We start from the raw sequence: 15,782 nt of genomic DNA on the forward strand, positions 1-15,782 counted from the left end.
TATTATTTTTTAGCCATTTTGCAAATTTAAATAACCCACATATAAAACGCGCTATTAGCGTGCGCAAAGTGCACCTGGCGCATTTTAGGGGAAAAGTGAATTTTAAAAAATATTTTTTTTGAAGCGCCTAAACTGATTTTCCTTGCTTTTAAATACAAAATAAATACAGGTGAAAAAATGATTTCAGTGTTACTTCACTTTTAAAGTCCCAACACTTTAAAGTCCCAATATTTTTTGGACAAAATCTTATTTTTAGTTACATACATATACATATAAAGCGTTATCTCACCTCACTGATCATCAGAGAACCAAACGCTTTACAGACTCAACACGATAATAAAGAGCTTGTTAAACGGGGATTTACGTGAAGAGTTGAAACAGTATTAGAGCTAATGTCAGTGATGTCGATTGATGTGAACAGAGGGGGAAATGTTAGTGGAAATGTGCGACGCTCCGGGCGCGGGAGGGGAGGGGGGGTGGAGGCGCAGCAGACTGCGGAGAAAGGTCCTTCCTGCAGGATCCGCAGGTCAACTTGTGCGCTTGCTCTGGGTTTGTACTGTTGGCCCGAGAGAGCGAGAAAAACACGGAGCATGTTACAGAGAGATTAATTAGAACCAGCTCTCCTTATTCTCCGACATCAGGAGGAACCTGCTGCGTCACGAAGAGAAGGCCTGAACACAACAGAGAGAGCGGCCTGCATGTGCAACACATTAACACCCTCCAAACAGAGCTCAGTGTGTATGTGTGTGTGTGTGTGTGGGGGGGGGGGGGGGGGGGGGCTCTAACTGAAGTGTATGTTTCTTTTTAAATGACGCATTTTTGAGTGTTTGTGGTCGGTGCGTCTCCAGATTTTGCGTCTACACACTTGATAAAACTTGTGTGTCTCTGTGTGACGAGTCTTAGTTGTCATTGCCTTACAAAAATTGTATTTAAATAGCACCTAATTTAATCAATAAAGATCTCTATTGGCGGTTTGACCTCATGAAATAATGAAAAAAAAAGCTTTTTGTGCGTAAAAGTTCGCAAATTCCATTTTAGGCGCGCTTGGCGCTCGGTATCTCTGCGCCATAAGGCCGCCGCAGAGCTGCACGTATACCTTCAGGGCTACTTCCAGCAGCTGTGTGTGTGTGTGTTAGGCCTACCTGCCCGCTTTGGTGATGATCATCTCCGTGCCGATGTCATGGAAGCGCTTCCACAGGTCTGCGCACTGCAGCTCCACCTGGATCTCCTCCATGGAGGCCGGGGGCGACGGTTCACAGGGCACCGGGGCCAGCTCGGCAGGTGAGCCGAAGGAGCACGACGTCCTCTCGGCCAGACCCTCTCCGTCCGAGCCGGGACTCGCCTCCGAGTCTGAAGGGAAAATGAGGAAGATGATGAGAAGGCAGCTCTGAAACAGTGGAATTAATATGCTTAGGCTTTTACGCAGGAAACTTGGCGCGGTGTTAAAGTGCAGCGGTTCTCTCCGCTGACTCCAAATCACCTGCCGTCTGCAGCTTGGAGAGGAGCGGCCGAGTTTGGCTCGCCGGCTCAACTCGTCATGGAGTTCTGGGCTGATGTCAAGAGCAGAATAAATGTTGCGTAAAGCCTTTGAAATGCGATGTACAAAATATAAAGTTTTAAATTGGGCCACACAATGAAGGATTCCGATGGGAAGCGTTCTGCAAATGAAGTTTCCCTTCAAGCGCTCCTCCTGGAGCGAGTTTAACAGACTGACCATTCAGAGTCATCAACACCGTCACAATGTGAGAGCAGATAAAAAAGTTCCAGACCTACAGGAGAGCTTTCCATCCGTCTGAGCCTCAAACTCCCAGACACCAACCAGGATGACCTCAGCCTGCTGTACGTTTCACTAATTCATCTTAGTTTAAACCAACAGCCCAGGGTGGACAAAATAACAGGAACACCTGACAATCATCCAAACCTCTGCATGACCGTTATAGAGTTCAGTTCACGCTCATCTTCACCACATTATTTAATCTCAATTTCTTTAAAGTGAAACAGGAAATTATAAACCCCGCTTTTCTGGCAATTAATAACAAGACTTTAAACATCAAAATCCACTTCAAGAAAAACAGAATTTGCCATAAAAAGGAGGGATTTCTTTCACTTGCCTCCGACCTTTAAATGTCGCTTATGTGCGCTGTTATTTAAAATATACTGGAAACCTTTCGGGGTTAAATATCAAAACGCATCATAGTTTTCCAGCTGGGATGTCAGACACCTCAAAGCTCCACTGTACCCAGATAAAACTCTCCCTCAGATCACCACATAATATCTCTTATTTCACTTTTCTCCGAAATAGTTTACAGCTGAATATCCAACACCGCCACCACCACCCAGAAAAACATTTTAAAAAAGAATCCAATAATGTATTATTTATTGGGAGCCCTGACACGAGGAGGTTGACTTGGCAGACTAAGGGCACACAAATATGGTTATGCAAATGCAGAGCTGCTGAGAGACTGGACAGAGTCCCGGGCGCAAAAACCGCCGCAGCGCAGGCCGAGCCAACCCCGCTGGAAACAAGAGCAACGGAGAGGAGTGATGGAGATAGGAAGAGGAGGAGGAGGAGGAGAGGATGAGGAGGGGAGGGGGAGGAGGAGGAGGAGGGGGAGTTGGAGGGCTGTAATGACCACAGAGACACAGAAAGAGAGAGACTTTCCATCATCTTCTTGGGAGATCCTTCCAGTGTCGCTGCAGCCAGAGAGGACTGTCACACATGATTACTTCCCCCCTTCTTCTGCTTTTAACTTCTCTCACACACACACTCACACACATGCACACACAGATACACAATCAGTCAGTCAGCTGCCCCCTCGCTCTCTATAAAAACACTTACTACACATGCTGATAGTGTTACAGGAAGAGGACAGGATGGACGGCTCAAATCCCAACAAAAAAAACTACGAGGCCGCGCTGTTGTAACGTAATCTTCACTTGGGGCCAATAAGATTAGATCTCACAAACAGGCATTTAATTTGAGAGGGAGACCGGGGACATCTGATTATTCTGGGGATTCATTTATACACTGCATACAGACTCTATATACCGTGTGTGTGTTTACAGCGTGTGTTAAACAGAGTTGGACTAAACCTGCTCTGCGCGTCTGTTTTGGCGATTTGTTTCTATATTCCTGAGTTTTACAGAACATTTGGTGGTTATCTAAATTGTTGTACTGCGTTTTCTGTGAGCTGCATCACCGCCTCCTGCACGGACGGGGCTCCTCTTCAAGATGCTTTGCACAAACTGACTCCAAACAAGATGTTAGTGCTGCAAACTGGATTTAGATATTGTAAGATGAGATGCAATTTCATGAGGACGCATCCAGATTGTCTCGTTTTCCTCTGTGCATTATTTTGCATCTGCATGATTTAATGTTAACTACATTCATATATTGTTTACAAGTTTTATCTTGCTCTTTTGCTTTATTACAGTTATGATTAAGTTTGGCGGAGTGATATATACAAGATGTAAGATGCCACCTTTGTTGTCCTACGTCCTTTTTCGGACATTAAAGTGGATCATGTTAACAAGAGGAGAGAAACCTGCCTTAGAATAATTTGTCAATTTCAGGCTTTAATAATCATCCAGCCTAATCTCCAGAAAAAATATTGGCACTGTAGGTTTCCGCAAACCATGGATACGTTACATTTGTACATTATTATGCCGCAAATATACCTAAAAACCTTTATTTACTTAAAGTGTGGTCTCATCTTTTCAATATCTTAGGCAATATTTTTTTACAACATCATGTACAATACTACTTCTCATTGTTATATAAAATTCAATATAACTGATTATCAGGAGGAGTTTGATTTTTTCCACCATTTTAGTTCATTTTTAGAAACTCTTGTACTTATCCTACTCCTATTGTTCCTCTATTAGACACTGGTTTTTGCTTATGCTCCTTGAAAACACTTATTTCTTGTATATTTTTAGATATTTAATACTCTATTGTTCTAAAACTGGGCCCAGTGAGTGACCCTGACCCGGTGAACCCACTGGTTGTCTGGTTGTGAATAGTTAAAATTGTGGTTACTGTAATTTGAAGCATTCTCTGGCACAAACAATGTCTTCAGGGTGAATAAAGTTCTACTGAATCAAACATAAGCACAGAACCACTTGGTTATAGTTGGGAAAATGTCAGGTTTTGGCTTCAAATACTTGATTTTTACGTCACTATTTCGGCAAAGCACCCACGTTTGGTGCGTAAAATCCGCTGGAAACGCAGCAATGAATCTTTAAACCACAACCAGTTTTGTTGTTTGCTGGTCTCCAGTAGTGGCCTGCAGCTTGGCAGTGACTTACCAACATCCCATACAGCTCATATAGTAACTTACTTTTGTGATAAAATGTACAAATGTAACGTATTCGTGGTTTGGATACGCACAAGGCCAACATTTTCCTCTGGTGACTGGACTGGAATATCAGCAGTAAATGGAGGAAAAATCTGAGTGAATAAATAATCATTTAAAGGCCTAAAATTAGCCTCCTCCACCAGATAAGGCAATAAATCTAAGATCTGGGGTCTTATAATAATCTAAATGCTTCCCCGCTGTGACAGAAATGCGACATCACATAAGAGATCTCTGGAATCAAAGCTCAAATCTGCAACACAGCCTGAAAAGCCGCACTCAGCGACCTCACATCTACTATGAGCATCTGAAACTGCTTGTTTGGAGGCAACAGACGCATTCCGGAGAGCAAAAGCAGCCCGATTAATTAAGATAATTTGGCAGGAACGCCTCCGAGATGCGGAGGAGGGAAACGGCGGCCAAGCAGGAGCCTGTCGACTCCACCCGGGCTCCCTGTCATCAGGCTGAAGGACCTGTCCTCCGCCACTCAGCAGATACACACACACGGTCTGAACCCCGAACCAGGAGCTGGATATTGCATGTGTTCCTGTGTAGGGACAAACATAATGCCTGAAGACGCACTCTCAGTCACACAGCATCGAATTTATAGGGTTTGGTTTCAGTTTCTAAGCTCTTGTTTTTGTTTTTAAAGCTGGATGAATAAAAAGTGACATTTATTGAAGAAGAAAAATCTGCGCACTCAGCAGAACACACTGCCCCTGACATCTGCTGTGGTTACACACACACACACACACACACACACACACACACACACACACACACACAGAGTATCTTGCGGTTACCGGCTCCCAATCAGCTCATGCCAGGCCTCATTAAAACGAGGCTAACATCCATAATCGGCCACTAATTGGTCTGAATTCAATCAAGTCGCTGCTGCACATCAAACTGTCCTCTGTGTCACAGTTCACATGCTCTCACACTAACATCAGCTCCACACAGCTGCACGAGGAAGAGGAGGAGGAGGCCTGACGCTCACAATGCACGTATTAAATTATACAGAGAGGAAGTGCTTTTACTAAAGTCATAAAGAGGCTTTTAATCAGAGGGTGAATAAAAATGTTTATTTCTGTGGTGGTGCTCCTCTGACGCAGAGCTTTTATGAATTAAATTAGTAGTGATTAAGTTATAGCTATTTTTAATTTAGACATTTGATGCTTCTCGTTGGTTTTAATGATGCGGAAGAATGTGTGATATGTGAATCATCTTCATCACCAGTCTGACACGCAGCTGTAATTGTTTTTAATTAGGAAGCAGGTAGAAAGTCCACACCTGATTTTCTTTTTAAAGATGTCTCTACTTTATTTTATTTTAATGCAAAACGTTTCCAAAGATACCAAATATATCAGGCCGAAATTTGTGAAACTTGCATAAAATCTATCTCGTGTAATCCGCCATGTATCCATCTGATGTTTTGTTGCAGCAATAAAAAAAGTATCCCGAACATGCACTCAGGGCATTACAAGCACATACAGAATGCGCACTATGCTGCATGTGATACTGTGAAATAACGCCAAAACTATTTAGCTTCCATACATAATTAATTCTCAAAGGGAAACTTATAAAGATCAAGAGGTGAACACATTAGAGAAAGAAGATGTTGGTGTATCTAATGAAGTTGCAGCAGATTTCTGAAGTGGACAGTAGCAATCTGCAACCATGAAATCACCGAGCAACCCAATCCACGCACTGAGAGCACCTGTTTCTCCGCTGATGGAGACCCGGCAGTAAAAACTTCATGTACACATCTCTTTCATCTTAAAGTGGACTGAGAAATGTGTCTTTAGAGAAACACTGAACCGAAGGAGCAGTGTTGTATTAGAAGTATTGGTGTATTATTGTGCGGTAATGTTGATGTATTTTGAGGCTTCAGGTGTTTGTAGGGAGTTAGTCCTGTGCGTAAGCTGTGCGTAAAAGCGAAAAGCGTCACCTTGTAAATCACAGTTTGGGTCAGGCCTTTCATAAGTGGCATTAAATATCAAGTTATATTAGATGTAGTTCAACTTGTTAATTAAAGTCTTAAATGGTGAGTATTATGGAGATGTGGTTGTAGTAGTTTTGTGAGGTCTAACAAAACTACTTTCTCCGCGCTGACTGAGCTGCTGAGCTCCAACAGGCAGACCGTTAAATGCGAGCCTGGTTCAGAGCCTGCGCCTTTCTCAGTCCTGCCCTTGTCTTTGAGGCTAATAAACGTGTTATACGACCAGCCGGCTTCCAGCCTCGCCTGGAGTTGAGTAAAAATAAAATCACTCCGTTAAGGATTCCTCTAAACCACATAATCTGACCACAGAGACTCGCTGTTCTCGGTCACCGCCGCCCGACGCGCCAAAGCGGAGGCTTTAGGACCCGAGCAGGGACCCGCTGAACCTGCCAGGAACCCGTCTGCTAATGAGTGGGGCCAGGGGGGGCGAGGAGCCGGGGACTGGGTAATTCATTGAGCCACAAATCCTAAAACTCCCCTGCACAAAAAAACTAGGAGATGATGAACAGAAAGAGTTTTGCAGGGTTGTTTAATGATGTCAAACATTTAATTTTGGTGGATTAAAGTTGCCCTTTTAAAACGCACATAAACAAGCTGTTTGTTATTAGCAGCGCTGTAATCAACATTTAGTCTCACCTCCCTCATTCAACACACTGCAGACAGCTCAGCACTTGAACAACGATCTTTCCATGAGACATCAGAGCACCGAGTCCCTCTGCTTAAATCTTTCTCCCAGTGATTTACTTGTTTTTAAAGTTTTGCTTTTCAACTCCAAACAGCTTTGGAGCAGAGAGGAGCCGTGCGTAAAGGCGCTGCGCCCCGGAGGTCAGACTGCAGCAGGCACTGAGACTCAGCATCGGCCTGAGACTGTCTGAGCAGCACGCAGAGGTCAGCTGCATTTCTGCCTGTCTCTACATTCCTACAGAGATTTACATACAACATAATATGAATTTTATATTTAAAGACAAATTAAATATTCAAACATAATCAAGGCCGGGCCGTATTTGGATACAGAATCCTCACGAAGATCATTTTCACCAAATTTAACATTTCTCAAGCGCAAACTTGAACACTGTCCAGTCAAACTAAATGATTTTCCCTTTTAGATTTGGCACAAGCAGGACGCGCAGCTCTGTGTGTGTCAGTTTAAAAGTGAAGCTCATGTGTGTCGACGCCTCAACTCAAAGGTTAAAAGTCACATCAGGCTCAGCAGGTTTATCTCTGTGTGATCAGGTCATCTTTAAAATCTACAAGAGGACAGAGCAGCATTACACCTGTGGTTAATTAATTATGTTAGTTTATGCCAAAGAATATTTGAAGCATTTAACTTGATGCAAATAAGCTGTGAATTTAAAAAATAAATTGCTCATATAAAACTTGTTGCAAAAAAGCGCTCGTTGTGAGTATATTAAACATAAAACTGCTGAAACAACAAAATATTACTACTTTATAATCATCTAATGATTTGTTTTATTATACTGTAATTTAAAAATCGTCTTCATTGTTGTTCGTCTTGTCAATTGTATTTTATCATTTTTCATTTTGCATGATGTTGGTACAAATGCCGTGCATTTCTGCTGCTGCAGTGTATCACATTCACATTTTACGCACAGGTTTTTGATTTCTTATAAAACATTTTCGAGCTGATTACACATTTTTCTATGAGTGATTAGGATTTTAATTTTACCTTCAAGTTTTCTGTGCGCTCTGATACCAGGAAAATGTTGGCTCTTCTGCGTGTGGCGCAAGGCGGACGCTTTTACAACCAGATTAATTCTTATCCTGCGCAGGTAATTGATTTCTTAGCAGCGGATAATATAATTCAAAATGTCTTCAATTTGTTTGTATTGAAGAAGAAAACGCACCGGGGTCAGCTCACATTATTTAATCATATTTACTTCATGCCAGTGCACCACCGTGCATGAAGCCGAGGCCTCCATTCAGGCCTGCAGCCAAACTCTGGCAACAAACAGCGTCCAAACATCAGCACAACTCTGACTCATTTTGGACTCATATTTTTGATGTCACTAAGATCTGACTGTGGGAGTCACCAGTCCGGAGTCAAAACCTGGACAAGCCAACCCGCCAGGACAAAAACACACATCTAATCATTCTGCCTCGTGCTGAGTACTCAGATCTATTTTTAAGTTGTTTGATGTTTCACTTGATGCAAATTGGCTCCTTCAGATAATCTCCCTGACGCATATTCTCTGTTATTTTCCTGACAGCAGGACATGACTGACTCTCTCTCTACAGGCCTGAACGCGTCAGGCTGCAACAGTTAAACTTTCCTCTTTGTGTTACAGCGCTGCAGCAGAGCGGAACCACTGAGCACAAGAGAAACGTCTCCACACTCTCACAGAGACCGTGGAGCCCCTAGCTACATGCCCTGTCGTGGGTTGGGTCATTGAAAGTGGAGCCATGTTTTGACTCGGGACTCGTCGCTGTGCGCTGCGCTGCAGTGATATAACGGAGATCCGCACATTTGAGCGGTGTGGTGCATGTCTGCGCACTGACCCGGGTCCATATCCAGACAGTGCGCCGGGTCCTCTCCGTCCGTGGCGAGGCTCTCCATGGACAACTCCAGCTCCTTCTCCTCCCAGCCCCGGAACTTCCTCTTCTTGTTGGAGCCGATCAGGGCTTCCACGGAAAAAGCGTGGGCTCTAGAGCTCAGAGCTGCGGCAGATCGCCTCCTCTCACTCATTTCTCTCAAATCCACCCGAAGGGGGGGACGCGGCGAAAAACCCACTCCTTCCGTCCAACGCAGTGAAGCAAAACAGTGAAAAATGCACACGTCAGTGTTTACAGCGGGGGCGCAAACTCACCAAGTGTCCAAAGTAATCCCAACTGTGACTAGAAACGCCGCGTCAAACTTTTGGGGGCAGACTGTGCCATCCTGGCTGCGCGTGAGATCAAGTCCGGGAGGATTGATAGTTTTGATGCGGTCTGCCGCTTTGCGCGTCTCTCCGTCCTTCCACTCCGCGTCTTTCTTTTTCTCTTTCTGTCCTCCTAACTTCTCGCTGATTGATACTCACTTCTGGAGGAGTTTTTTTTTCAGGCGCAGAGGGGGCGGCCCCTCCCGCGCACTGTCAAACCCGCGCGTCCAATGAGAAGTGAGGAAAGACAACGAGACAAAGTGTTTGGTCCAATGGCGGCGGAGGGAGACGCGCGTCCTGGAAGAGGAGCCGTGAGCCGGACTGCTGCAGCCTAATGAACTGACTCCATAATGCAGCATGTGGAAAAATACATCAGCTGATTATCTTTACTCTTATTTAACCTAAACATGCTTCACACGCATGATTTAAATAGAGAAAGAGAAATATTTTTATATAATATTTTTCAGTTTGAGCTGAATGATGTATTAACTCACCAAACACTCTGATGTCTCCCTGCTTTGACTCTCAGATCCTGCAGCTTCTCCTCTCCTCTCCCCAGATGCTTGACCATGGAGGCCTGAGGCTGAGAGCCGAGGCCCTCACCTCACTGCGATCATCTCAGAGTCATTTTAATATCCGTCATTTCATCCGCTGATGCATCATGACCAGGGGCTGTAACAGTCACATCACAGCGTCACTGTGGAGGCAGAGCGGAGCTGCGGCGGGACACAAACAAGGACTGAGAGGATTAGCAAGTAAAAATGTTGTGACTCTGCTCGACTTATTGAGTTTATTATTTCGGGTCGGTCACAGATAAAAACATTAACATTATTAATCATAAACTGGTGGGTTTGCGGAGTTTAGATGAAGGTAACTCAAGAGCGGATGGAGATCTTAGATTTAAAATTCAGGCTTCAGTCAGCGGCCTGTCAGCTGTTTATTCACCTATTAAATTCACCCCAATTTATTTACAATAATTGTATTTAAGACAAAAACTCAAAGGCAAATCCGCTCTTCTACTATTTTCGATGAAAACAATAATTGAGCTAATTTATTTTAATAAAACATGAAATTTCACTTTGAATCCGAGGACAATTTTTTGATCAATGAATAATCAATTTAATTATTTTACAAATCAGAAAAGAAATGATTGCGGCTAATATCGTCTTGAGAAAGTAAAAACAAGATATTCTAAATTTGGTCTAATGCTAAGAAAAAAATGTTTAATACGACTGTAAGAGATATAAAGGCCAGCATAACATTAAACACTGCTATTCATTATTAAAGTATAATTATGTTAATAATCATTAAATACATATTAAGTCAAGTAAATTATATTTTTGTGGCCCAAATTTTCCAAAGAGGAAATAATAATAATAATAATAACCATTATAATAATAATAATAATAATACAAATAATAGCACTTGTATTACTATTAAAAAATTACTATAAATATTAGTGATAATAAATAATTATACAGGCAGGTTTTACTGGTGCAGCAGCTTTTGGTTTAACTCTATAATCGATCAAACATTTCTCCTAAATCCAGCCGCTGTGCTGAGTCTCTGTCTCCTGGCTGTGTGACCGTCTGCAGGCCTGATGCTCAGGAAGAGGCGCACAGCCCGGAGACAAGCGGCGGATCGGTTTCTACCGCGGGGAAGAAAATATTTCACACATTTCCTGTCAGCGGCCCAAAACGAAAAGATGAGGACAGAAAAGAAGAAGAAGAAGAAGAAGAAGAAGAAGAAGAAGAAGAAGCTGCAGAGGAGAGTCTGCAGGCCTGAAGACAACCTGCGGGCGGAAATAAAAGGTCACCGCTGCGCATTTGTCAGACGCGTTAAAGCGCGCATGTGGATTATAACGCTGCAAAATCTGCAGGAAATGCGCAATAAAGTTAAAGAATATCACAACAAATTAAAAGGCAGGTAACAACACTATGATTAGGTGCAAAAAATAAACTCTTTCAGAATATTTTAGTGACCACAGCCTTTAATATAAACAACAAACTACATAAATAAATGAATCAATAGTTTCGCTCTGACACCTCATTACAGGCCTGCGTATGCGCTTTTCATCAGTGACTTTTACAGTTTTTAACGTAAAGAGGCGTCATTTTGCGCAAAGATCTGCGTAACGTGCGCATTTCTGCCGCTTTAATGGGAATTATACGCACGCTATGACTATTACATTTGAGTTTAAAACCAATCACTGCGCAACAAATCAGAGGATCAGGCAGGAACGAGCAGTTTGAATATATATGGATATGATTTTAACTGCTATTTGCGCAACTACAAGACATGGATACATTTCTGTGTTGGTTTTGGTTGTGCGTAAAGTAAACAAGTAAATATTCTCTGTGAGTGTGTGTGTGTGCGCGCGCGCGCGTGTTAGAAGGGTGGGTTGAAATCCATGTGGGAGGAAACTCGTTAAACACAAGTAGTTAAAAGTAAAACCAACTGTTTGCTGTTTGGATCCCAATTATAGCCCCAATGGCATCTCATTCACCCAAAACTGAGGCACGAGGGGCGCGTCTGACTCTCTACTCTTTTAAATCAGATAAATATCTGCAGAGGGTTATATGGAGCTTATGTTTTATAACAGTGAGTCCATCCAAATATTTTCTCTCGCGGGGTACTTATATACTTTTACAATAAAGGCCTAAAATAAGCAGCTCTCGCCAGTTTTGTTTGGTTTCCGTTCGTGTTCTGACCTCATCACCACACAGACACGTGGACGGTGGGCGGAAACGGTCAAACGTGGCGTTAATATTCAATTAGTCCCAAAAAGCGCTTGACCCCGGCTGACCCCGGCGGTAAAGTATGCAGTAAAGCACCCAAAGTGACAGCAGCTCTCGGGCCGTTTCAGCACCTTCTGCCCCGGGCAAAGGACTGTGATTCCCCCACAAAGGACTCTATATATAGCGCGGAAAGCAACTGCAGGAGCCTCTGGAGGAGCTGGAGATGAGAGGACTGAGACTGGTCAGTGCTGGGCCTGTGCGCAGAGATCCTTACGTACACCTGACGCTTGTTTTTACGCGTAAAATGCGAAATCAGCAGCTGCTCTGAGATGAAGGTTAAATTATGTGTTTAATGAGAAAGAGTGTAATTGTGATGACGCCAAACAAGACGTCATAATTCAACCTTTAATGCGTCACGTGTGACTAATCAGACGAGACGATTGTTGTACCGAGAAATTTTCTGCAAGAGAAGAAAACACAAACATCAAAACTGTAAGTGAAAACTCTGATAATGTTCGCAGTGACAACAAGAAATCAGCCCGTGGTTCTGTCTTGGTGACTGCAGTTTGAGTTTTCTTGGAACATTTTTATGAAGACACATGTCAAGGTTATAATTCAACAGACACTGTCTCACAATATATAATAATATTTAAAAAGACAAGGTTAGCGCCATGTTTTTTTAAAGTAATGAGAACAAGCCCAGAACAATTAAAAAAAAAAAGGAAAAATCTCGAAAAATACAATAAATCTCAAACGGATATTACGCAGATGTATTTATGTAATGTCACGCAGCCAGAAAGCCGACTATATATATATATATATATATATATATATATATATATATATATATATATATATATATATATATATATATATATAAATAAATAAATAAATAAATCGATATTGTGTGAAACTCGGATCTTGGATGTGCGTTTTTCTTTTCTTCTTCTTCAAGTTATGAGCTTATAAATGTGATTTAGTCACTAAACATCTGCGCCACTCAGCTGCAGAGCCGCGATTATTAAAAACAAATAAACTACAGTAAAATAAATGACAGATTTATCAGCTGAAGTCCCCTTACAGATGATCATACAGACATTACAGCTACAAACAGAAGAACGTGTCACTTGATGTGTCTTCATGTTTCGTTGTTGTTTTATGAGTATTTGCTGTGTTTTTATTTTCTTAACGGAGATGTTTTGTCTGTTTCCTGCCCAGAACTACAGATATAAATGAGCTTATAACTAACTCTGGTGCTGCTAAGAGTCTGTGCAGTAGCCCTCTCAAATAAGGGACTGTTCATTACTTATGAGGGGGAAGGGGTGGTAAAAAAAAAGCAGAAATTTAAATGGTTGTTTTTAATATTTATTTCACCGCAGAAGAAAACATGTCTTCCAAACCTGCCTGCAAAATTACCAAAATTCCATCATTTGTAAAAACTGAAATTATTATTGAAGTGGATTTTCTGACATTGCTTGAACACATCAGGTGTAATGCTTCAAATGCCTCAGTCAGGAAAAATAAATATTCAAGAATTACCAAATAAGGGACTGTTTGTTATTTATGAGGGGTGAAGGGGTGGTACAAAAAAGGGGGAGGCATGTCAAATAATTTTTAAAGCACTGGGCAGGTGTTATGTTGTTTTTTTTTACCCGGCTTCGGGGAGGGGCAGACAAATTTAAATGGTATTTTTTGTATTTATTTTGCCACAGAAGAAAACATGCCTTCCAAACCTTCCCCCCACAAAAAAAAAAAAAAAAAAAAAAAAAAAAAAAAAAAAAAAAAATCGCCAAAATTCCACCATTTATCACAGCTAGAAACTGTAAAACACAAAAAAAATTGGCTTATCTGACAGTGCTTGGACACGTCATGTGTGAGGAAGCTTATGTCAGAAAAAATAATTAAATAAACACAACCAAATCAGAGCTTAAAATAATGATATTTCATCAAAATCACTTTATTCTGTCTCATAAAAATATCAAATAATAAAACTGTTTGCAGGATGCTTTTCTTTAAAAAAACAAATAAACAAAAGTCACATCTAAGCCATCCCCAGCCGCTGATAAGTAAATAACAGTCCCTAAACAAATAAAATAAAAATAAATAAATAAATACAAAAGGTAACACACTGACCCAAACATCATAAATCTCTCAATCTACCTATCTATCATGCACACTTTTTTATTTTTATGAAACACTTCATATCTATTGACAAAGTGCGCACGTGATAAAAATAATGCGTAAATTGGGTAAAAAGCGTCGGATCTCATTGAATGTGTAAAAAGGCTCCAGTGTCTGCAGGTTAAGAGGCTTTAGCTTTACAGGCTTCCTCTCCTGCTCAAGTTCAACCCGAGTAAAAAGTCTCGTCTTTACATGTATTTGTCCTCTCCTGAAGCTGTTTCCATTTACCACCATTTCTCTAAAAAGTAACATTTATTAGGGCTCCATTAAAGTTTTTACCTCTGCGCATAAAACGCTTCAGTTACGGTGTCGCTTTCACATTAAACCTGCTCATTACAGCGCACAGATATCACACATGTATTTGTCATAATGCTGCGGTCCTCACAGCTCGCACTGATTTACAGCCTGCTGCTGTGTGTGTATATGTAGTCTATATATTTTTATTTATACTCTGTCAGCTGCTGCAGCCAACAGGAGGAGGAAAAGAGACGGAGCAGAAGGAAATAAGCGGAGCGAGGACAGCGCTCTGTTCCCAGGTAAACACCGGGATGGAAAAACCACAGCACGGGCCAGCTCCCCATAGTGTGCGTGTGTGTGTGTGTGTGTGTGTGTGTGTGTGTGTGTGTGTGTCTCTGGAGGAGTATTAAAGGACTACAGAGGTGCATTTTCAATTAGAGAAAGTGTGATGGCGGAGAGCACAGAGTTACAAGCAGAAACAGCAGGAGGAGGATGGACTGTGAGTGGGAGTGGGGACTATAAAGGAGGGAATGAAGGGATGAGGAGAAGGAGGAGGAGGAGAGAGTCAGGAGTCAAAAGGAGGGAGGTGAAGAAGCTAAAGACTCAAAGAAAAGGAGAAATTATAAACAAAGAATGAGGGGAGTAAGGCAGAATTTATACTTCTGTGTCAAATCGACGCAGTACCCCACCCCCATACCCTGACCTGCACCTCCCCAGAAATGTAACTACAAGTCACAGTGCAGACCTCCTGTCTGTTTCTGTAAGCTGAAACCATTTCCCTCAGTGGAAACAAAGCTTTTATTTACTTTAATTTCACAGATAAGAAACAATAAACTGTGAAGACAATAAAACCTCCACAAAAATAGCATTTTAAGTCTTGTGTGTGATTTATCCTGGCTTCATATGAGCAAAGGAAATCTGTGCTTGTGGCTAGGCTAATTTATACAATGTAAAATGCCATAGGCTTGTGCTAAAAACATTAGCATGTTGTATTAGTTTGGAAAATGTGTTTAGTATAAGACAGTTGTTTTGTCAGTGAACCTTGTGAGGTGACATGGAGCCGAATTTGGTAACGTTAACTTTGTTAAATGTTGCTGTTGTCCCTGGCTTCATATGAGTAGGGGAAAAGATCGCTAGCTGCTTGGCTAATTTATACAATGTAAAATGCCATAGGCTTGTGCTAAAAATATTAGCATGTTGTATTTGTGGGGAAAATGTGTCCAGATAAAGACAAGTGTTTGTCTGTGAATGCTGCGAGTTATAGTGAAGCTGATTTGAGTATTTGTGTTTGAAACTGTCTCTATTAAGCCATGTTTAATGTGTGTTTAATGTGTGTTTTGAATCAACTAAACTTTACAGCACTTCACAAAACTCCGCCGCCAACTAGTGTTTTGGA

The 15,782-nt window shown here is 41.8% G+C and overlaps 1 protein-coding gene across 2 annotated transcripts in view; it reads right to left on the bottom strand.

Annotated features, from left to right (window-relative positions):
* tbx15 (T-box transcription factor 15) overlaps positions 1–9,927 on the bottom strand; it is a 59,224-nt gene extending 49,297 nt beyond the window's left edge. Inside the window, exons 1-2 of one of the 2 annotated variants that reach the window (XM_033617224.2) lie at positions 9,725–9,927; positions 1,143–1,350 (exon numbers count right to left, since the gene is read on the bottom strand). In XM_033617224.2, coding sequence (XP_033473115.2) covers positions 1,143–1,234 — 92 coding nt within the window. In that variant the 5' untranslated portion in view covers positions 1,235–1,350; positions 9,725–9,927. Of the gene's footprint in view, positions 1–1,142; positions 1,351–8,871; positions 9,383–9,724 lie in introns of those variants that run through there. The other variant, XM_033617223.2, reaches the window with a different exon arrangement.
* Between the last annotated feature and the right edge of the window lie 5,855 nt (positions 9,928–15,782).

Source organism: Epinephelus lanceolatus, chromosome 14 (genome assembly GCF_041903045.1).
Source record: "Epinephelus lanceolatus isolate andai-2023 chromosome 14, ASM4190304v1, whole genome shotgun sequence".
In the NCBI taxonomy this organism is placed as follows: domain Eukaryota; kingdom Metazoa; phylum Chordata; class Actinopteri; order Perciformes; family Serranidae; genus Epinephelus; species Epinephelus lanceolatus.